Source organism: Hippocampus comes, unplaced genomic scaffold (assembly GCF_001891065.2).
Source record: "Hippocampus comes isolate QL1 unplaced genomic scaffold, H_comes_QL1_v1.1 scaffold68, whole genome shotgun sequence".
NCBI classification, from domain to species: domain Eukaryota; kingdom Metazoa; phylum Chordata; class Actinopteri; order Syngnathiformes; family Syngnathidae; genus Hippocampus; species Hippocampus comes.
Genome location: NW_017805625.1, coordinates 4,523,181 through 4,545,643, shown reverse-complemented (window position 1 = coordinate 4,545,643; position 22,463 = coordinate 4,523,181). Strand labels below are relative to the sequence as shown.

The window sequence follows — 22,463 nt, the reverse complement described above, 5'->3', positions numbered from 1 at the left end:
TTTTCATGATGTGATGATCACCTGATTTGCTCACTCAAACAAAATTCACCTCCGGAATGAGATATTTAAACTATCAATCCATTGAAGCTTATGCAAGTCTACATGAATAAAATAAAATGATTTACTGTTGAGAGCCAATCTCTACAATCTAATTCGATTCAATACAGGAGCTCTAGCAGGCACTTCAAATATGTTACAATCGCTACATGATGACAAGTCAAATAACTGCACGACGAACAGCTCTCCTTATGGGTTACTGTATTTGCTACACTGCAAACTGGGATAATAATAAACACATGGGTCAATTAATCATCATCCAAAACAACACATCACCATCCTCGGCAAAAGAGAATTGGAGATGTAGGTCTCTTAGTTGGACATTAGATCGTAATGATATCTATCACTAAAACCACAGGATGCTTCATCGTCAACAATTAAACTGTTAGGCCCGCCCTCACAACAGGCCACAAGTTTGAACGAGTGGCCTGCCGTTGACCTCCGGTTTTGCAGTTTCTCTGTGATTCAAATATAATACAATATACTGTATGTGGCGCCTCAAAACCATTTCGTTTTGAGGCGGGCCTCACGTCTATCCATGACATTGAACTCCACTTACCTTTAAGTGGACTGCTGATGTCATCTCATCAGTTCATCTTCATCATCTCTGCGCCCATGCCGACACTAAAAAGGGATGAATGGCAACAGGCAAAGAAGCGGTTGACCTACCACTGCTAACAGTTTCACTCCCGTCTCCACAAGAGGTCCGACAGTCCATCTGCAGCTTTTGTAGAGTGGGCGATGCACATGTTCACTGTGTAGAGGAGAATCAGCATTTCAACTTTGCAAAGGCAGCGACTAATCCATGGGAGTCGGTCAGACACTCACAGCTTATCTCTGTTGCATGTGACCAGTTGTTACATTTCATCTTGCTCCACCAGATCAAGTTTGGATGATTTTACGTGTCAACACACTCAATGGACCCTGTTAGGCATATGAGTCAGTACAAAGAAATGGGTACATTTTAAAAACCTCGTTGTGCATAACAATGCTCAGTTTTTATGGACACTGTCATGAGATGTAATGTGCATAACAATGCTCAGTTTTTATGGACACTGTCATCATGAGATGTAATTAACATATTTTAGTTTGGCTGGCCTGCATGAGCATGAAAAAAAATGATTAACAACTCGATACCCCCCCACAAACTACAAAGTAATAATGACACTACGAAATAACTGTCCAAAAATACTGAGCATTAACGGACAGTGAATGTGTGTAGAATATATTATTTGGGGCGGTGGCGGGGGGGATTCTTTTGTCTTTGTTAATTGTCAAATCTTCCAGATCACGTTAATCTGAAAAGGTAGAATTGAGTCAACTGGATCCTAATCTTCCAAAAACATTCAAAAGGACTTTGGCAATTGTGCTAACAATGCTTTGTGTTTTGCATGCTCACCTGCGGAGCAGAAGTGGAAGCGTCCAAATCACAGCACCAGGAATTCTTGTGTCCGCTTGAAGTCAGTCTGGTCCCACGTGTTGGAAGATGAGCACGAGCAATGTCTGACATCCTGCTCTTGAGCCTTATTCAATGTCATTAAACTACTTTGTAAAAAGGAAATTACATAAATCACCACCTCGGGAATAAAGATGGTCGTCTCATATGCATGAGTGTTTTTTTCTTTTTTGGTGTTCCATTCCAGTTAATGTCAGATAAAGGCGGCGCCGCTCTCTGACGTAGACAAGTGTGGCCCTCACACGAGGTTCTCCAAGCGAGAATACGACAATGCGAACAAAACATGCCTCCGTGTCGACCTGGGGCAACCGCACCAGTGGTCCAGATGAGACCCGAGGCCTACAAAAAGGCCATGCAGATGGACTGGAAACCACATTGAAAAGAGGTCAATCAATTGTAATCAACACACTGATTCGTGTGGTTCTTTTTCCTGGGAAGTCAACGCTTCCTCTCCTGGTCGCTGGGAAGCTTCCCACTGTCAGAGCCCCCCGTGAGACTTTTGAGCTTGGATAGACAAATCCGAGAACAGAAAAGGTCACAAAGGTAGTCTTTCCTTGAGGTTCCCACGAATGAGCAAATTTATTGAGACACAATCTGCGAAGTGCACTTTGTTTACTCCCCACGAGCACGGCCGCTCTCCGTGTGCGTGTCCAGATATCCTGAGTACACAGCACACACGTTCCATTTGAAAACAATAAAAGGAGACATGGCGAGCAACAATGAGAAGTCCCATTTCGAGGGAGGAGAGCTAGCTCAGCGCTTCCTCCCCCTTCTGATTATAATTCATCCAGAGTCCGTTCCAGCCAACAAGCAATATTATTTCAATCACACACTCCCGATACATTTTTTTTTAAAAAACCCGATACACTTTGTTGCTGATTACACCAAAAAAAAAAAAAAGACAATATTTGACATGATTGAATTGGTTCTTTCATGTGTTTCTAGGTAGTTCTAGCTCAACAAATGTAAAGATTTTCTGACACGGTGCACAACTGAAAATATTTTCACACTACTACTCACTGTTGACTTTCAACGTGAAATGTTGAATGTTACGGAGGACAACATTTGTCTATTAGGCAATAATGAAAGTAAATTATTGGATAACAGTTTACAAATATGCTACGTCACAATTTCTAGCAAAAAATACAAAATAAATTGAAGCATTCCTGCGATTCTCTACTAAAGGATTGGCTACTTGTTGCACACGCTATCACTGTGATGTGTCTTAGAAGGGAGCTAAGGCATCAAAAGTTAACACTCACTATGTATGGTCACATTTTTTGTGGGGGTCCACATATCGGGTTGACTTAAACAAAAACAACATTAAGACTTGCTCTTTAGGATTCACCCCCAAAATCTATGTACTTGAGTGAGATTTGTCACAAAGTCAAAATGAACATTTTTACCATGTTTCTGTTTAAATGGCCTTCAGTGCAGATGGCAGCATCAATCAAAAATAGTTTCAATTCAAAGTGACTTGTAGCTGTTAATAAAAATTTGAGTGAAACACAGTTTAGGTAACCCCATCTACAAAGCGCACTACACAGCTCACATGAAGCTGGAGTTGAATTTTTTTTTTTCCCCCTCCTCATGATGTCCCTCTAATAATGACCATCACCATGTAGTCATCATCTGATTTAGCAAAAGCTTTTGCGGACTCATCCATAAACTGCATAGAGAACTCACATGGAGGGAAAGCATGAAGCACGCCGCTGTGCTCCTTGTTGCGAGTACCCCCCACGGGGAGGCTGACGATGCCGGCAGCTTCCTTCTGCTTCAGGTAGGACACCAGATTCTTCAGCGGACGCTCCGTGGAGTCTTTGCCGTCTGGAACTGTGCCGTCCTCGGATTTCCCGGGCATGGCGAGGAGGACGGAGTAGCCATTCGATCCGGCGGCCTTAATGCGGCGGGAGACCTCCTCCAGCTTGGGCTGGTCCATCCGCAGGCGCTGGCTGATTTTCAGTTTTGTCGCTTGGCTGCCTTTGGGGCCATCCAGGAGCAGGCGAGAGACCACCGCTGCGTCGCCGTCAAGAAGGTGCAGCACTGTGGGGAAGCAGCTGTTTTTCAGGAGGAGGAAACCTCGCCACACCTGACTCAGCTTCTGGCCGGACAGACGCTCCAAGACGTCCTCCTTCCCCGCCGGGCTCTTGAGCTTGTCACCGGGTTTGCGTTTGCGCTCTTTCTCGGAGCATGAGGCGGCTGCGGTCGGGCTTCTTCTTCTCTTGTCCTGACTGTTTGGGCGCCCTCTAGTTGGGGAGGCCCGACCAGGGCGAGACACGCGTTCGCCATCACTATCGGCACCTCCATCTGCGGGGCTGCGTTCGGCGGGGCTGCTGACATGCGTCGCGCCATTGTTTTCAGGCGAGCGATCGGGGCGCCACGCGTTCTCCAAGTCTCGTCTCCGGCGACTTGCATCTCCTCTTTGCAACTCCCACTCACGGTCCACCGGCCAGTGCTCACCGGAGCGTCTGTCCAGGTTAGCAACAGGCAGGAAACCAGACCCTCGCATCCTGTCATGAACACCCAAGCCGGACCACTCAGCGGGAGAGGTTAGAATCCGCTCTCGGAAACGAGGGGGCTGCAGCAGTGGCGAGCGATCTCTGATGGAGTCGGCGAAGCGGTGATGGAACGGCGGAGGGACCAAGTCAAAGTGTTGCAGCGGCAGCGGAGGCTGAGTGAACTGCTGCTGCTGCTTGTAGTGGTGCTCAGTGTCAGCAAAGTCCACCCGGATTCTCCTATCAGGACCGCCAAGTGGGAAGCCTCGCATGTTCGTGCACGCGGCCTGAGCGGCATCCATGCTCTCGTACTGAACGTATGCCCATGCTTCGCCTTTCCTGTAGTCTATAGTCCTGATGGTGCCAAAGCGGTCAAACTCTTTGGCCAGGGCGGCGAGGGAAGTCCACGAGCCAAGGCCTCCCACCCACAGCCTGGTAGTGGGCGTCGGTTTGCCGTATCCAATTTTAACCTGGTTGTGGCCCAGCAATTTCCCCGACATGGCCACTTTAGCTCGATGGGCCATGTCGAGATTTTCAAACTTGACAAATCCGAAAGTGGTGCTCTGGCCGCGCACTGCTCGTTTAATGTCCACTACGGTTATAACGCCAAAGCGGTCAAATGCTCGCCGCAGGTCATTCTCAGTCAGGCCTACGTCCAGGTTGCCGAGAAACAACGTCCTGTTTGCCCTCTGGTCGTCATCGGACAAGTTGTCGTTGTGAAATTCTGGAAGGAATGCTGCGTGATTCCTGCCGTCGTAGAGGGAATAATAGGCATCTCTTTCCACATCTGTGAGGTGAGGCAGGGGAGGAGGGGGGAGGGGGCCCAGCGCCATTTGCTGCAACCGGAAGTCTCTGTAGCCCAAACCAGTGGGGGAGAGCTGTCTCTGGGGGAGAACGTGTCTGTGTCCAAGTGGGAAACTGTCTTTCGAAAGCGGGGAGCGGCTCCTGCGCCGATTCATGTACACCACATCAACTTTGAGGGGCCGGTCGAAGAGCACCAGTCGGCCGCGAGCATGCTTGGCCGCTCGGGCGTCGTCGGGCTTCCGGAAATTGACGAACGCTACCCTCTCGTCGTTTTCTCGACTCATTTTTACACTCACGTTTCCAAATTTCTTGAACTCGTGGAACAGTCCGTCTTCTATGTCTTCGTCGCTCAGCTGCGAGCCCAGCTCACTAATTTTAAGAGTCTTGTACTCACTTTCGGGGGACCGCGGGTCGCTGCGCGAAGCGAGGACCGCGCCACCGTGCGTTCCTGGCAGTGCTCCGTAGCCGTAACCATTACCGGCCCGAATGTCCGAAAAATTGTCTCTTTTGTCACCGGGTAAGCTTCTCCTGGACGAGGCGCCGCAGGGTACGTAGCTGTTGCCGTTGTTGCTGGCGACGGTGAGCAGCTCTCCGCTCCTCCTGCTAGCGAGACTCCCTCTTCGCTCTTTGCCGTCATCTGGCACCCGTGAGCGTTTCCTCGCAGGCGAGCGGTCTTTCTCCTTCATTTCCAAACGCCAGTATACGAGGTGAAACACAAAATGGCGTCTTACTACCAGAAATCAAACGAAACCTTCCTAACTCGAAACTAGGCCGAAGGAGACTCCTCACTCGAGATACACGAGCGCCATGTTGGAATACTTTACTACTGTACCGGAAGTCACGTCTGTGTGTCTGCGGAGCGTTATGATTGGCTCAATGAGGACGTCGCTCAACATAACAACAAGTGCGCCAGCCTATCACAAACAAGGGTGCGGCTCCGATGTAGCCCCGAAAGGAGATTTGAAATAGCACAAAGATAACGATTGTGACACGGAGGCATATGCGTTCCCACTTTTCTTTGTGACGCTTCAAGGCGTTCACCCATTGATCAGTTAGGCAGCGTGGTGATATTAATTTGCTTTCAAGCCCACAGCAGGCTAATTGTTTGGTTTTTTTAGTATGTGTGTTTTTGTTGATTATTTATCTCATTACATTGATGCTTTACACTTTGTTATCTTGTTTGATTCAAAGTCTAAAAAAAACATTCTTAGGGGTGGGGAAATATTCATATACGGTGGGCAAACTTTCTTGCAAAATGGTCATATTAGATTTTTAAAACGCACAGATGGGCCAGGTAAATTGATTGATTGTAACTATAAAATACGTAAATGTTTTGTTCCGTCAATAAAATAATGAATTTTTAAATTTGATCATGAACTGATTTAATTATAATTATATTATAATGAATTTGATTATAAATGACTAATTACCAATTTAAAATATGTACAAAATGTAGATGAAAAAATGTATTTATATCAAATATGTTAAACAATTATATAATGATATAAGAAGATAAGAAAGCCTTTATTTGTCTCATAATGGAGAAATTCCCAATTTACAGCAGCAAAATTATGAAAGGGAGAAAGTAGAAGACAAAAAGTATGTAAATAAATATAAATATCATGTATATATATAATGTACATTGATTTATATAATATCATACATGGGGGGGTTGTAGGGTATTGTAGTTAGGTAAAATTCACTTAAAAGTTGTCATTTTTTTAGAATTGTGACAAAACACCTGTTTACAAAATGACGGCGAAACACAACAAAAATTTGCTCACACACACAGAGAAATTACCTTTCGACTTCCGCCCCCTCAATTAATAGTACTTTTTTTTTTCCAAACTAATAAGATTTTTTTTTTCACAAGTTGTCGTAACTAAAATTACCACTAGAGAGCAGCACCTTCTTATAACTAAAGCAAGGTACCAAAGCAAACAACAAATTTCATGGTGTCAAAGACTTTTGGACAGTACTACACTTAAAAAATATATATATATATCACCCTTTAATTGCCTGTCATTAATTTTTGAATAAACATTGTGTTAGTTTTACTAATGTTGTGTTGTCACTTGCATAATTGCTGATGTGTTGGTTTTATTGTGATTATTAAGGGCTTAAAATGCTCAGGCATGTATGTAGGGCACTCCCACACAATGATTACAGCTGAGGAGGGTGAGAAATATGCATGCAGTTTTTCATAAATAGTTATTTTTATACTAAAAAAAAAGACAATTCACCCACATATTATAAATGACTTGTTAAATACAGTACCGGGTTTTTCTGTAGAATTAATCTGACCCATTTACTTGTTGCAAGAAGACCCTGTAATATCATTTCCTCTGGGATAGTCTCAGGGGATTATAGTGTCCAAAAAAATGGGGACAGCAGCTTTGCCCTCAACCCTGTGAGCTGGCCTGGGCTGGCCCCTCTTTGAGAGACCATCTGGTGAAGTTCCTCTCTGGAGGGTCACATGTTCTTGTGGGGGAGGCAATCTGCAACCGGCATTAAAAAAAGACTTGTCTCAGTCTATTTCCAATACATTCACCATTCACTCGTAAAATGAAACCAAAAAACATTTGGAAACATTTACCCTGCAAAAAGGCAAACATAACAGATTAAATATATCAAATCAATATATTTGTTTATTTGTCAGCCAAGATACTTTTTCTTCATTAAAATGCCATTTTTAGACTACTAGGAGTGCATCGAACATTATTGTCAAGAACATTTTTGAATTGACTTCCCCTTTAAGGTAATAGATGACTTTAGGAGAGAGGCGGTGCACTGTACACATTTAATTGAGTCACTTAAATTTGCGTCATTAAATTCCCCCTCATTACACTGTAAAAATGGATGACCACGTTCACGAATGAGTCATCCTACTTGTGTAGCTGTTTAGTATTAAAAACCTGTTTGAGGGCACGTGCCATCTTCCTGCGGCGGGCTTAGGCGAAGCACTGCAGTGTGTGTCATGACAACACCTGACACACTTTTCCCCCCCTGGTCTGAACACCTGCACACTAGCAGCATACCCTCTCTACTGTTAAAAGCACACCGGTATAATAAATGGCCAAACTGCATGTGTGGAAACATATTCACTGAAACCAAATAAGCAATCTGTGCACATTCATTGTTGTAATTATGTTTGTCCAAGTGTTAATACAGATGATAATGGATCTGATATGTGATAATAGCGCAGCCGGGGCTTGAGGCTTATTTTTAGCAGCTGAGACTGACCCAGACGGCGCAAATACAAGAGGAGAAACACAGCAAGGCTGGAGGGAGGGAGGAATTTAAATGAGACTGGAGTGAAGGAAAAGTACTGGGCGGATGTAGCGGTGCAGATGCAGAATCCATGAGCTCACGTGAGTGTAAGTGGGTGTGAGGGAAGACACAGGGAAAAAAAAATTAAAAAATCAAATGGCGGCCCAAGGTGAACGGCATAACGGCGGGGGAGTGCTGACGTCACCCCACAGAGAACAAACCTGAGAGATATACTGTAAAATTGCAACTCAAGATTATGATACAAAAAAAAACTAAACGTTTTTGCAAAAATGTTTCCACCATTAATGTGACTTATAACCTGCCGATTGATTTTTTTTATTTTTTAATGTGAGATAATTTAGTTGCAAAAGTGTACACACCCTCGTAACTGGGATGCGTCTGTGTTCAGCATTAACCAAACGAATTCAATCTCATATTTAAAAGGGAGAAAGCAGCACACACCTACCATCATTTAACTGCCTCTCTTTAACTCCAAATAAAGTATAGATGTTCTAGTAGGCTTTCCCTGACATTGTGGCCATGGCCATTCACACACACATCGATACCAAGAGACAACTTCCAGTCTTCAGCGATCCAAACATGCATGCTTTGGGAATGTGGTTGTCACACCGCAGCGAGGGTTGTTTGTGTTTGTCTGGTCACTTCCTGTTTTATTTTGAAATGCCAGTCTGATTGTCAACCCCGCCCTGATTGTTTTCACCTGTGTTTGCCTTGTGTTTAAATGGTCCTTGTCTCGCTTTGTCCTGTGCCAGTGTGTTTCGTCCTTGTGCGTGCACTCCAGCTTATCGCCCCAGGTCTGACCAGTCCTTGCTTTGTTTCCACAGCCTTGCCATTTTGAGTTGTCAGTCACTGACCCTCAAATAAATCGATCTTTTTACTTTGAACCCTGCAACTGTATCCTGTGTACAAGCCTGGTTCTGACAGTGGAAAGAAGCCAGAGTACTGGTTTGAGCTGAGATTCAAACCAGGAACTTCTCAACTGGGAGGGCCGTTGCCTACATTTCAAATCAACATGAGTATACTTTAGATGCTACGCAGGAATCAGCTAACCAAGACGACTGACCTTCTCTTACACGATGATTCAGATGGACTGTTTGTGCTCTAAATGTCAACTTGCTAACATTAATTATGTAATTAAAATCCCATTGAGCCTGAAGAATATCACACGTGGGAGTGGCACAAAGCTGCGGGACCAAACACACTGCAGAAAACGAGTCAGAAAAGGTTGCGGTGGCACAGCGGGCAGGTGGTGAGCATTGTTATCTCGCAGCAAGACATTTAGAGGCTCAAATCTTGGCTTGTGTTTTTGGAAGCTCTCCAGCTGCCTCCCAAAGTCCATTCCACATTTGCATTTGTCAGTATGTCAGACAGAATGAATCAAAGCAATAGGAGCACGCAGAACCTGGTTTTAACACATTCCACAAACATGGTGAAACGACTATTACGCTAGTTATAACGTTACCAAAGTAATCAGCGCCGTACAAGAGTTGCTTTCTATTTACAGTAGCTTACTTTTTGTACAGGCTGCGACCGGAAAGAGGCTTTTTTTATTTTCTTCTTGCTCTGATGACTGATGAGAGATGCAGAACGATGAGTGTCATGTAACCGCAGCGTTGCTGTGGCAACCATTCCCAGAAGTCAGCCTGAAGAAGGTGTCACCAAGGAAGGACAAAAGGTAGAAAGAGATAAGACTTTGAGCATAGCTGGAACTATAGACAGTTAAAGAAGAAAAAAATATCAAATGACATTTACAGGTAAACCAATTACTCGCTGGCCCTGGACTGGTCGCTTGTCAATCCCAAAGCACATAGAGGCCACACCAGAGATTGGCAACTGGCGTGGCTCGCGACCAAACAGGGAGTGGTCCCTTGATTAGGGACACAATCTGTATAAGTTATTGTTTGTTTTGGGCAGTGGATCTTGTATACACGCATTGAGAAATGCATTATGAAAACTAAAATAGAGTAAGAGCCCGTATTTTACAGGTTTGCATATAATTTATCCAAAATTTAACCCTTTCATCCACCCTGTAACCTGATAACAGGATAGGCTGTCCACTGTAATAACCGCTGTCCCTGTTAAAGGGTTAAAGTGGCATTTCTGTGAAGTGCATCGTCTTATGTGACGCCAGTCGCACCGATGAAAAATTGTGGCCCACCTCCAGCATTTAAATTAGCCATCCCTGGCCTAGTCAAACAACCATTTACACTCACATTCACACCTTAGCATGATTTTGAGTCTTCAAAGAACCTAACTTGTTTTTGGAATGTGTTGAGGAAGTGGAAAAATTATGTCGAATATATTTAATGTTGCTGCATTTTTTTTTTGTGTGATTCCACGAGAGCATTCATGTCAGAATCTCACAAGCTTATTTTCACCCCCCCCCCAAAAAAAAGGTCATACCACATACAAATAAGATGAAAGTGGCATCACTCTGTCACGTCCTTAAGTAGGAGTGACCTTGACAGCGCCCCCCAAGCCCCCCGCCCTGCCACTTTCTCCTGCTTAACATCGAACGGTCCCCATCCGACCACAAACGAATAGCAGGTGATCGTTTGTCATGAGCGTAAATTGTGTGCGTCACGGAGCGGCTCTGTCCCACCCTGCGGGATGCTGCGTACCGCCCCCCACCCCCCAGCTTCTTCCCCCATCCTCCCTCCTTTCAGTCATCCACCCGCCTCACTCAGAAAGGCACACAGTGGATGCGCGACCCACGCGACTCTTTTTCGGCAGTTTAATACAGATGCGTGGATATTTCTGACATCGGCAAAAGACGACCGGTAAGCCATCATGCGTTGTCTTGCTCATTGTCACTTTAACATTTGCAAGCACGATACTCAAAAGCGCAAAAGTCGTTTCCTGATGGAATGCAGAAAAGTTGTGTTTAATCTTTCAGCTTTGAATGAATTGTCATTTTAGATGTTTGTTTTCGAAAGTGTTTTTGTGTCGTTTTGTTTGTGCATTTAGTGATGGGGCGGTCAGTTCGATGCCGGTCTCCTAGATAAAGCAGTTTCTAAAATTAACCAGAAATCATGATGAAGGGTTAAATGATGTGGTTCAAACCGAGAGGCAACACCTTAGGGTGATACGTTTTATTTATAATTCTCCTCGTGGACACTTTTTTAGTGTGGATGCTTTTTTGTTCTTATATGTGGTCTCTTCCCATAGACATGTTCTAAATGTGTGTATACGTGTGTGTGTGTGTGTGTGTGTGTGTGTGTGTGTGTGTGCCTGTGACCTTGCTGGAGCAAGAATATAACCAGCATGATAAGTGAATTATTAATGAGGGACTATTGATTTTTTATGACCAGAGAAGTGTCCCTGTCTTGTGTCATTGTTTAAAAAAAATGCTGGAAACTCTTCCCAAATTACAGAATGTCACTTAGAAACAGATGGCTGTTGCAGTCTTTCCAAATTGTGCTAGATAAGTCTAAATCTGTTACCGTGGAACCTTCAAGGTCGAACAGTCTGTTCCGGCATGTTGATCAGCCTCTGTTTTGTTCATATTTACAACAATAATTGTCACAAAATAGAATACAGTCATGGGAATAGAAACGATATGTTCCTATGCGGGAATATTAAGTAACATTACAGCAACAAAACAACCTGACTCACCGTTTAATGATGCATGACGGAAGTGAAACGTTGAAAGCAGTGCAGCTTAAGCTTGCTGATGGTGAGTCAACTTCATCATACTTTATAACTGCCACACAAGTGTAAAAAGAAGACAATAGTGTACATTGAATAAACAAAATAAATGCAAGTAAAAAAAAAAATTGCCACTACCAGTTGAAGTTTACTGTCAAATTAAAAACTAAACAAATAGAATCACAGATTGTGTATTTAAAATAACCACACAGCTCTGCTTTAATAAATACCGCTTAGCTTTATGCTAACCAACAACTCAAAACGCAATAGAATGAACGGCATCAGTGTCACGGTGTTATCACGGATATTCACACACAAATGTGGAGCAACACATGTAGACAGACAATATACACCTAGATATATATTCTTTATCCTGTTTTATGAAAAAAGTATCAATATTACTGTGGCTTACTGAGTCTGTTGTGAAAGTCTTCATAATGTGTGTCTTTTTGTGTACATTGTACTGCAGCCTGGTGGCCAAGGTGTGCACACCAGAAAGTGCAGCCCAATGTTCGTTGAATTGAAGCAAAAAATGTGGCAAAACTGCTCAAATATTTACATTCTATGTAATGAAGTCATAAGTGTATGTTTTGATAAAGTACAATCATTAGTATTATAGGCTGTTATTTTTAATAAAAACACGTGCCAAAAAAATATGTTGTTTTGGAGACGCTGGACATTTTAATGGCATTTTCATTCATTTCGGTGGGGAAAGATGATTTGAGATACAAATGTGAGTCTCGAGTGGTGTGAATTAGACACTGATGTCAAAACACCACAGTAGATGTTATTCATATGTGATGTGATATCAAATTACTAAACAAAGCAGACATTAAAGTGTAGCATTTAGTTTTTTCACCGTGTTGTGCTGAGCAGTGTGACACAATCGCACGTATCATTTTCCTACGTTGCAGTAGGCTCCAAAATTGGACTTTCAGACATTGTAATCTAGAGGTCCCACTGTGTTTCGGTTCGGTTTGTGACCGATGACAAACAGAAGCGACAATGACAATCCATAAAAGGCAACATGTGATAACATCTGTCAGATGTTCACAGGACACGATGACCGAGAGGGTTATTTAAATTTTGATAGCAATCTTAAAAAAAAAAAAAAAAAAGGGCGACTGAAAAGTCATTTTGCTGCCACGGTAACAAAATTACTGTGCACAAATGGGACTCGTGAGTCCATCATCTGGGGCTCATGATGTGGATTATTGGATGGCAGAGTTGATGTTTTCATCTGTGATGTCGCAGCTTGTGCATGTCTCGTGTGCCGTGGCACAGGATTGAATGACAAGACAGGATGAAGGCTTTACGGTTAATGCATGTCGGATTACGCAGACTGTGAATGGCTGTGGATTATTACATCACAGGCTCATGTTGACATGCAAGTGAGTCAGGAATAAAGATGTTGAGATGAAATAAATGAACAATGCCATTAAAACCGAGGTACAAATTGCGCATCAATAAAGCAAAAAGCGGCTTGGAGTGATGAATTTTAACTTTTAGGATGGATCTGATGATGAGAATGAAGTGTTGCTAATGCATCATTTCCAGTACCCAAAAATGGATCTTTAGGACTTTGGGGGTGTGGTCTGTGAACAAGCAAGCAGCATCAGAAAGGCTTGTGATGTGGATGTAGCGTGCACATGACGGGCGCTCATCCAAAATGTCGTGTTTCCGTCCTCCATTAGTTTGCAACGTGGGAGCAACTCCCATTTTGAGGGGTGGGTGAGCGAGGCCGAGAAGGGATGTCTACCAGGCTTGAGGGGATTAGGGGATTTACAGGGGGTGGGAGAGAAGCTTCACTCAAGTTAAGCTTGCGGAAAAGAGAAATTAAATTTGCAATTTGCACGATTGGGGAATTTTTGCGAGAGCCATGAAATGCAGCGTGAGTGGCGGTTTCTTCATGATGACACGCTTGAGTCATTCATAAAGGACAGAGGTGACTTTTTGAAATGTTATTTATGGATCACAAGCAGAAAAAGGAACCTTTACTACTCTTGATCACAATCGATCACTTTCTTTTGCTGACAGTGTCAATATCAATCCATCCATCCATCTTCTGATCCGCTTATCCTCACAAGGGTCGCGTGGCGTTTAGATTGTTAGTCTAGTTTTTATGGTTAGATATATCTTCCACATTGTCAACCATGTTTAGATTCTTTGTTCATGTTTTCTGTTTTGTTTTTTTTCAATTGCAGGACTTCGGCCAAAACAAAGAAGAAACACATCTGTCAATTTTCAGCATCTCCCTCATAGCGCCATCTTCTTTCCAAAAGCTTTTTAAAGACTCACTTCTCGGACCAGTCTCCGGCGACCCCCACCCCCACCCCGAGTCCCCCTCCCAACCTTCGGCCTCCCTGATGCCTAAAAACAGTAAGGTGACGCAGCGCGAGCAAAGCCATGAGCACGTCACAGAGTCGGTGGCTGACTTGCTCGCCCACGAGGAGCCGCTGGACTACAAGAACAGCTCGCTGAACGTCGGCGGCGCGGCCGGAAAGAAAGTGCCCCAGATAGAGGTGCCGGAAAATGACGGACGCCCTGCCTGGAACAGCAAGCTGCAGTACATCCTGGCGCAGGTGGGCTTCTCTGTAGGCCTGGGGAACGTGTGGCGCTTCCCCTACCTGTGCCAAAAGAATGGAGGAGGTGAGTCGGATCGGGTATTGAGAGACAAAGTAGCTGAAAACAAAATTGAAAAAAAAAATGTATGGGGACCCTGGAGTGATTGCCATTTTTTCCCCATAAGACATACAGTACAGTAATCCTCCATCTGTCCTTTTGAGTCCATCTGTTTTGGATTTTGACAAGATTGAGCGCACAGTGAGTGACAAGCCTGGCAGGTCCAAGTGGACAAAAATAATACCTGTACCTGCACCTCACATGCATATTTTGTATCGGTATTATGGATAAATCTTGAAAATATACATAAATAATACTATAAAGCTCATTTAAAAGAACCCCCCGCTTATGTATGATATTAATTGACAGAGAGGAAAGCAAAGGCCATTTTCGCCAATTCTAGTTAGTTTCAGCCAATTTTACAATAAAATGGCGATTTTTTTTTTTAAGCAATTTAAAAAAATCATATTCATTGTTTCTTCAATTTCAGTGGTTTCATCAGTTTTCGTGGACTTTCATAACCTTGGTTCACAGTCAACCTGCAGCCAATGCAGCTAATGTCCCTTGCAAACAGGTTTTATTGACACCCTCGACAAAGCGTCATTTGTCAGCCTGGAGTCGGCCACACATTTCTCCACAAATCACACTCTGTGCGATTTTCTCACTTGATCCGTGAATGGGATTAGGATTTATTTGAGCCGAGCCGTCTCCTTTCACCCACACTTCTTTCTATTTGTTCTTTCACACACATCCCTCGACTCACCATCCATCTGTCCATTCATTTCCTCTCCCTTCCCTCCGTCCTTCCACCTCTCTTCCATCATCTACTCTTTGACCCGCTCTCCAATCTACATAGATTTTCATTTCATCGCAGCTCATCTTTTAACCTACTCGACACTCATCTCTTTCCCCTCCCCGCTCCATCCACCCTACATCACTCCAGTTCCGAAGGCCTCGTCTATCCTTTCACCTCCTCTCGGTTCGCTCTTTCATCCATCTGGCCTTTTTCACATCTGCTGTTCCTTCCACTTTGTCTCCCCGCTGTCCAAGTTGTCTCAGCCTTGCGCTGCTGTCTTCTGTTTTAATTTCTTCCCACTCCATTCCCCCTTTCTTCTCATCCATTCTTTCACACCTCTTCTCCAGTCAGCCTTTCACCGCCTTTTTACGCTCATCTCCATCCTTCTATTAAATTTATATCTGTCCTTCCCTTTCCTTCTTCTCTTCCTTTCACTTCCTATGCTATCAATTCACTTCCTCAGTATTTAGCTTTTCATCTCCTTTTAGCTCAATTCACCTCCTCTCCTATCCAGTCACTAATTCGCTTCCTTTTGCTTCCTCTCTTTTGCATTCATCCTTTCATCTCACTTCCATCCATCCACTTCATGTGAGTATAGAGTTGCTATTTTTGAAGGAGTTCACGCTTGGTGGCTGGCGATAAGTCGTTATGTTCCGGATGTTGACTCAATTTTGCCCATTCCTTATTATATGTCAGAGAAGTGCTCAGAGACACGTTTGGATGCCGGATTGAAACACTAATTGAGGAGGGGAATGTATTTTGCTTTAGAAAGTCGCTGTTTTTTCTCCTGTTGTGCTGTCATGCAGTTAAAAGATCTTCTGTAAATTACCTTTATTACCCCGTGTATCTTATTCCCTGTCAAAAAAAAAAAGTCAAAACGCTTCTCTGTTTTTCAGGCGCTTATCTCGTCCCATACTTCATTCTCCTGCTTGTCATCGGCATCCCGCTCTTCTTCCTGGAGCTGGCGGTGGGCCAGAAGATCCGACGTGGGAGTATTGGGGTGTGGAATTACGTGTGCCCACGTCTTGGCGGGATCGGAATGTCGAGTTTGATGGTACTACGCTTACGCCCATCCATTATTTTCCATACGTTTTTTTCTTTGTAGGGGATGCAGGAAAATTTAGAGCACTAGTGTCAAACTCATCCGGCCTGGTTGTAATTGTATACAGGTAATATTATGACTAGAGGTACAGGTGACCCTACTTTAAAGTTTTATGGTGACACGACCCATTATTCTGACAATTTCTTTTGCTATGACATGTGAAGGAGAACTTGAGAGAGTGATGAGTGCCGTATGGTGGCAGTGAACTCAAGGCAACTCACTTCACAATAACTCCAGTTTGACAAATTGTGGAGTTGTTATAATAACAGCCTTGAGCTGTTTTAAGCCCCTCCGAGTGAAAGTCTACTGTCAAAATAAAAACATAAAACAAAGTGAATTGCACTTTGTATGTTTAACAAAACCACTGCTTTGCCGTCGAAAATTTCCTTAAGAGCAATGCTAACAAACAAGGTAAAACCATTATTGATTATAGTTGCAGTTCCAGAGGTGACGGCTATTTACAAACAGTGAAGGAACATCTTAGTGAGAAAATATAACAATACGTAAAGCCATACAGTTCCGTATATATTTGATGTGCTACCGAAAATGACTAATATTACAGCACTACTACAGTACTATTCTTCTTCGCTGGTATCTGAATGACAATATCATACTGCCTCCAGGTGGCCAAGGTGGGCACAGCAATAGAAGCAGCACAATGAATTGGTTTGAAGAATTAAATCATGATGTACAAACTGTTAATTTTTTACCTTCTATTTGATGATGTTTTTACTCCGTTTTTATTAACTACAATATTATACTGTGCTATTTTTTCATTAAAAAACACAAACACAAAAGTAGTTTGGGGGGTGAGGATGGAACACATTAAAGGCAATGTATTCAACACGATGGGCGAAAATGAGATTGAGGTAAGCGTTTTGGGTTATGAGCGTGGTCACGGTAGGAATTAAAATTGTATCTCAAGGCACCATTGTTTTATCGTCAAAAAGGCTTCACAAGCATAAAAAGGATGCAGCACCATGCACGCAGGATGAAGTCTCTCCATCACCCCATCAGCCTGTCTCCACCTCCTGAGTACATGGGAGGTATTGACATGTTTGGCAATGAAAGGGACCTTTCAGTCGAGTCGCATGGCTGGCGCAGAGGTAGCTAAAAATATCTCTGAGAGTATCTGAGTTGAAAAGAGAGCACTTTAATTATTCACGCCTCCCTCCAACCGGATGTAGCCTCGGAATTTCTTGCACGACTGGCGGCAACATGAGGCTCATCGTGCGTGCATCAGTGCAGATCAATGCCTTTCATAGGCCGTGCATGCACAAATGCTGGCAGATCATGATTATCATGTAGGTGCAAGGTTGTTGAGGATACACCTGGCAGAATGACTAGTTGGAGGCAGAAACTTGGTCTGAAGTTATGCCAGCTTGGAACATGTCTAAATAGTGCTCTCACGCGGTTTTGGTGAATTTCATCAGAGTACACCCAGACAGAATTCTGAGCCCTTGTGGTCATGTGCATTGAAGTCTTTGTATTTCATTCATAATAATCACAACAGCAGGATTCAAACCCTCTGAGCCTTTGTAATCGACTGGCCAATGTCAGCGCTTTTAAAAAAAATGTGGACATTTTTTTTTTTAAATTTCAATTCATTAACACATTACAATGACATTCAACAGCACCCCCACCCAAAAAAAAAATCTATCAATTTTTGCCTATTTTTCACTCTACTGTAAAGTTAAACAAATAATAAAGGACCAAGTATTATAGAACAAAAAAAAACCATATCATTCAGGTATTAATTATGATATTATGATTATTATGATGGTGATTATTATTACAATTATTATTATTGTTTTAAAATCATCCAACTGGCTAGCGCGCAGCTATTGAGGGGGCTTTGATTGGTGACAAATGGAGTTGGCTGTGTTCACGCCTACAAGAGTGCAAACCTTTTTTTTTTTCTAAATAAACATGTCTGCAAAGTTACTAACATCGGTTTAGCGAGCCTCCGGACAGATTTATGTCGCAAGCCACACCGGTGTGTGCCAGTCACAGCAGAAGATTAAGTTCATAATACCTATCTTTCTGTCCATCTAGGTGTGCGGCTTTGTGGGGCTCTACTATAATGTGATCATCGGCTGGAGCATCTTCTACTTCTTCCAGTCCTTCCAGTATCCTCTGCCATGGAGCGACTGTCCCATCAGGAAGAATGGGACGTTTGCCAGTGAGTTACTGTCAACTATATCCACGTATCCAATTTCTTAACAACATGCAAACGGCACACACTCCTGCATTCAACAACACAGGTTGTACCTAATGTTGCGGCCAGTGGGAACCTGTCTGTGTCGCCAAGTATTTTTTTGCATCCCACGTTGTCCCTCTCACAATGCAGTCGTGGAGCCGGAGTGCGAGAAGAGCTCAGCCACCACTTACTTCTGGTACCGCCAGACCCTGAACACGACCAGCACCATCGCAGAGAGCGGCGGCCTCAATGTGAAAATGACTTTATCTCTGCTGGCCGCCTGGATCATCGTCTGCCTCGCCGTCATCAAAGGGATCGCCTCTTCTGGGAAGGTTGGACAAAACAGGAGCGTGAGCGACATTGTTATGTTGCGACATACTGGATGTGTTTTATATGTCTCACAGGTGATGTACTTCAGCTCACTTTTCCCCTACGTGGTGCTCTTTTGCTTCCTGGTCAGAGGGTTGATGCTGAAGGGATCCGTGGATGGCATCGCTCACATGTTCACTCCAAAGGTGAGCTGCGGGAACTCGTTCAAATGTTCATACACACACACACGCACGCATGCACGCACGCAAGCACGCACACACACACACACACACACACACACACACACACACACACACACACACACACACACAGAAAAAAAACTCACATTCAACAAAATTATATTCATATACACCCCCCCAAAAACATTACTCCATAATATATTTAAATTTATGAGATTTTATCAATTTATATGAGTTCATAGTCATTATGGCCCTCCGAGGAAAACCACAACTACGATGTGGCCCGTGACAAAAATGAGTTTGACGTCCTTGCTGTAATTCCTTTGTCTTTTGCCATTTCAAATTAACAAATGCTAAATGTCATTGTTGCGTCTCCCAGCTGGAGAAGATGCTGGAGCCCCAGGTGTGGAGAGAGGCGGCCACCCAAGTGTTCTTTGCTTTGGGTCTGGGCTTTGGAGGTGTCATTGCCTTCTCCAGTTACAACAAGATAGACAACAACTGCCACTTTGACGCCGTGCTCGTCTCCTTCATCAACTTCCTCACGTCCATCCTGGCTACGCTGGTGGTGTTTGCCGTCCTGGGTTTCAAGGCCAACATCATGAACGAGAAGTGTGTCGTAGAGTACGTTCTCGAGCTTTTTCTTTCTCCTCCAGAAAGTCATACGTGCGGTCACTCATACAGGCCACAGCATTGGGAACACCTGAACAATCGGTACAAAAAGAAAAATCCTGTAACTGGCAGTATTATATATTACAAGTGACTGTTTTTGTGCTATTATGGCTTTTATTTAGCCCCCGGGTTCTGTACTGTCACTTGTTCTGAAGTGAGTTGATTATATAGTCCAGTTACAAATTTAAGGATAAACTCTGAAAGGAAGGCGGCTGCCGTTTTGGAATGTGGAAATGTGCCTTATTTTGAGCACACGGCTCCCATGGCGATCAAATTTTGATGTATCTTTTCAAATGTGTACCATTTTTGTCTATATAGCAATGCTGAGAAGATTGTCGGATACCTCAACTCAAATGTGCTGAGTCATGATCTGATCCCCCCGCACGTCAACTTTTCTCACCTCACCACCTCTGACTACGCCGAGATGTATCAGGTCATCAAGACTGTGAAAGAGGGCAGTTTCTCCCACCTGGGTCTGGATCCTTGCATCCTGGAAGACGAGCTCAACAAAGTGAGCCAGAACTGGTCCGGATGTGCGTCCGCAGCAGGTTCTGACTTTGACTCATTCTCTTGACCATCTTTGTGCAGGCTGTTCAGGGCACCGGTTTGGCTTTCATCGCTTTCACGGAGGCCATGACACATTTCCCTGCTTCGCCATTCTGGTCGGTCATGTTCTTCTTCATGCTCATCAACCTCGGACTGGGTAGCATGATCGGCACTATGACGGGCATCACCACGCCTGTCCTTGATACCTACAAGGTCCAAAAGGAGCTTTTTACAGGTGAAAAAGTCATACAGTGTTGCCTTAAGATACAAGGGGCCTGACTTTGACTTTTTGGAGACATGAGCCATTATTCGGACGATTTTTTTTGGGTGTGACTTGCAAGAAAAAAATTCAGACATGAGTGCTGTATGGTGGCAGAGTTTTCAAGCTATTGAAGTTTAATGTCAAAGTCATTTCAAAACAAAGTAAATTAGACATTCCACATTTTAAGCAACCACAATTTTGTCTTCATGTTTGCTAGCTTAATGCTAACAGATTTCATGTTCGCTAGCTTAATGCTAACAAATAGCATTGGTGGTGTGGCATTTTTAACTTTTAAACAAATAACATTTGAACAAACACTGGGGGGAAAAAAAATGAAGTCATAAAATATAACATTACTCACAGGCATGTACCAACTTATTTTTATTCCCCACTTCTCCAGTGTGTTGCTGCATTGTGGCCTTCCTGTGCGGTCTGCTGTTTGTTCAGCGCTCAGGGAATTACTTTGTCACCATGTTCGACGACTATTCTGCCGGCCTGCCTCTGACTGTGGTGGTCATCCTGGAAAATATGTCGGTGGCTTGGATTTATGGCACTAAAAGGTACAACAACTGCAGATGATTGTAGGTAGGTGAGTGGGGGATTGTTAACAAAGGCAGGATCCTGCATATACCGTTTAATGTTTCTGCTCCTCTGTTGCCGACAGATTCATGCAGGATTTGGAAGACATGTTGGGTTTCCGGCCGAACATCATATACTTCTACTTGTGGAAATACGTCTCCCCGATCTGCCTAATTGTGCTCATCTCGGCCTCTGTCATAGAGATGGCTTTCAGCCCACCTGGATACAACGCGTGGGTTGAAGAACTGGTCAGCCATGTCTTTATCTACCCATGGTTTTACATTCAACACCACTTTAGTTACAGCACTACAAAAAGCTATTAGATTAGTTACATGCATTTATATACAGGGTTTTAACCGACACACAACCACAGCCACACCCAAACACACACATTTATAAATGGGACGTGCCCGTGTTCAAAATTAACCAATCACTGGGTAGGTAGTCAGGCAGCTCTTGATCAACTCTTCTCAGTTTTTATGAGAATGGATACTGTACATTAAAATTGTAATCCTTCGACTAAGTCTGACAATAACTCACCCCTGTGTCTGCGTAGGCTCAGGAGCGCTTCCAGAGCTACCCCCCGTGGGCATTAGTCATGTGCTTTGCTCTCATCGTGGTAGCCATGCTTCCCCTCCCCATCGTCTTCATCGCCCGTCACTTCAACCTGATGTCGGACGGGTCCAACAAGCTGTCCGTCTCCTACCGGAAGAGCATGATGAAAGACATCTCCAACCTGGAGGAGCAGGACGAATCCAGGTTCATCCTTGGCGCCAAACCCGGCGAAGCGCCTGCATCACTGGCGGCACGCAAAGCCTATCTGGCTCCCGGTGGAAACAAACCCCTGGACCCCAACTCCTTGTCTCCTAAAAGCTGCTATGGTACGGGCTACCAAAATGCCGCCATCAGCCCTACCACACCGACCACTCCTACTACACCCGAGTCTGACTTTTGACTGTATCGCCCATTAGTCCGGTTTACCATCAGGGGCGCAAGAATCCCCACCACTGCCCTCCCAAAAGCACATTTTCATAGCTGCAAAATCACTGAATTCATGCACTTATGATGTTATTTCCTTTGCCTTAGTACAAGGAACCTTGGACTTTACTGAGGCACCACTTACTAGTACAGAGGCAAAGAGCCCCCAGGCAAAGGCTGTCTTGAATTTGTGCTGCAACACAGACACATTGATCAATGCAGTGATGTCAGTGAGCGTGTATGTGGTCGCACCTCTGAATCTACAAAAATTGTATATATTTGTAAAGCTCTCATCGTGTATCCTAAACTACTCCGTGCTTACTAACTGTACTTCCTCAAATAGTGGCCGACCAGTGTTTGTAGCCAAAGCACATTTTCCTTTAGAAAAATCTCAAGTAAGACCACCCCCCAAAAAAAAAGTACACTTTGTGAAGTATAGATGATCTTAC

At 43.8% G+C, this 22,463-nt stretch overlaps 1 protein-coding gene, 1 long non-coding RNA gene and 1 pseudogene across 4 annotated transcripts; 1 reads left to right on the top strand and 2 right to left on the bottom strand.

Moving 5' to 3' along the window:
- Positions 1–568: 568 nt before the first annotated feature.
- LOC109522565 (putative RNA-binding protein 15 pseudogene) lies at positions 569–5,868 on the bottom strand (annotated as a pseudogene).
- Positions 5,869–6,684: 816 nt separating this feature from the next.
- Positions 6,685–14,274, bottom strand: LOC109522209 (uncharacterized). Its single transcript, XR_002169534.1, has 4 exons — positions 14,187–14,274; positions 11,719–11,806; positions 9,616–9,746; positions 6,685–7,310 (listed from the first exon to the last, which is right to left on the bottom strand). It is a non-coding gene; the product is annotated as an uncharacterized LOC109522209 (long non-coding RNA).
- LOC109522203 (sodium-dependent neutral amino acid transporter SLC6A17-like) lies at positions 10,507–22,433 on the top strand. 3 transcript variants are annotated; one of them, XM_019880541.1, is made up of 12 exons: positions 10,511–10,883; positions 13,956–14,400; positions 16,066–16,223; positions 18,327–18,453; positions 18,622–18,803; positions 18,876–18,986; positions 19,360–19,601; positions 19,968–20,160; positions 20,238–20,430; positions 20,858–21,017; positions 21,122–21,284; positions 21,593–22,433. In XM_019880541.1, the coding sequence occupies exons 2-12, from the start codon at positions 14,118–14,120 to the stop codon at positions 21,989–21,991; spliced, it is 2,211 nt and encodes a 736-aa protein (XP_019736100.1). In that variant the 5' UTR covers positions 10,511–10,883; positions 13,956–14,117; the 3' UTR covers positions 21,992–22,433. The 3 variants fall into 3 exon arrangements, with proteins under 3 accessions (XP_019736101.1, XP_019736102.1, XP_019736100.1); XM_019880542.1 differs by lacking the exon at positions 21,593–22,433 and having other exon boundaries at positions 10,507–10,883; positions 20,858–21,042; positions 21,122–21,205; XM_019880543.1 differs by lacking the exon at positions 21,593–22,433 and having other exon boundaries at positions 10,507–10,883; positions 20,858–21,038; positions 21,122–21,200.
- Positions 22,434–22,463: the final 30 nt, after the last annotated feature.

Excerpts from the sequence above, each read along its gene's own strand:
- LOC109522203 (XM_019880541.1), top strand. The coding sequence starts at position 14,118 with ATGCCTAAAAACAGTAAGGTGACGCAGCGCGAGCAAAGCCATGAGCAC. Across the intron at positions 14,401-16,065 it reads GTGCCAAAAGAATGGAGGAG|GCGCTTATCTCGTCCCATAC; the intron begins GTGAGTCGGATC and ends TCTGTTTTTCAG. Across the intron at positions 18,804-18,875 it reads GGATCGCCTCTTCTGGGAAG|GTGATGTACTTCAGCTCACT; the intron begins GTTGGACAAAAC and ends TATGTCTCACAG.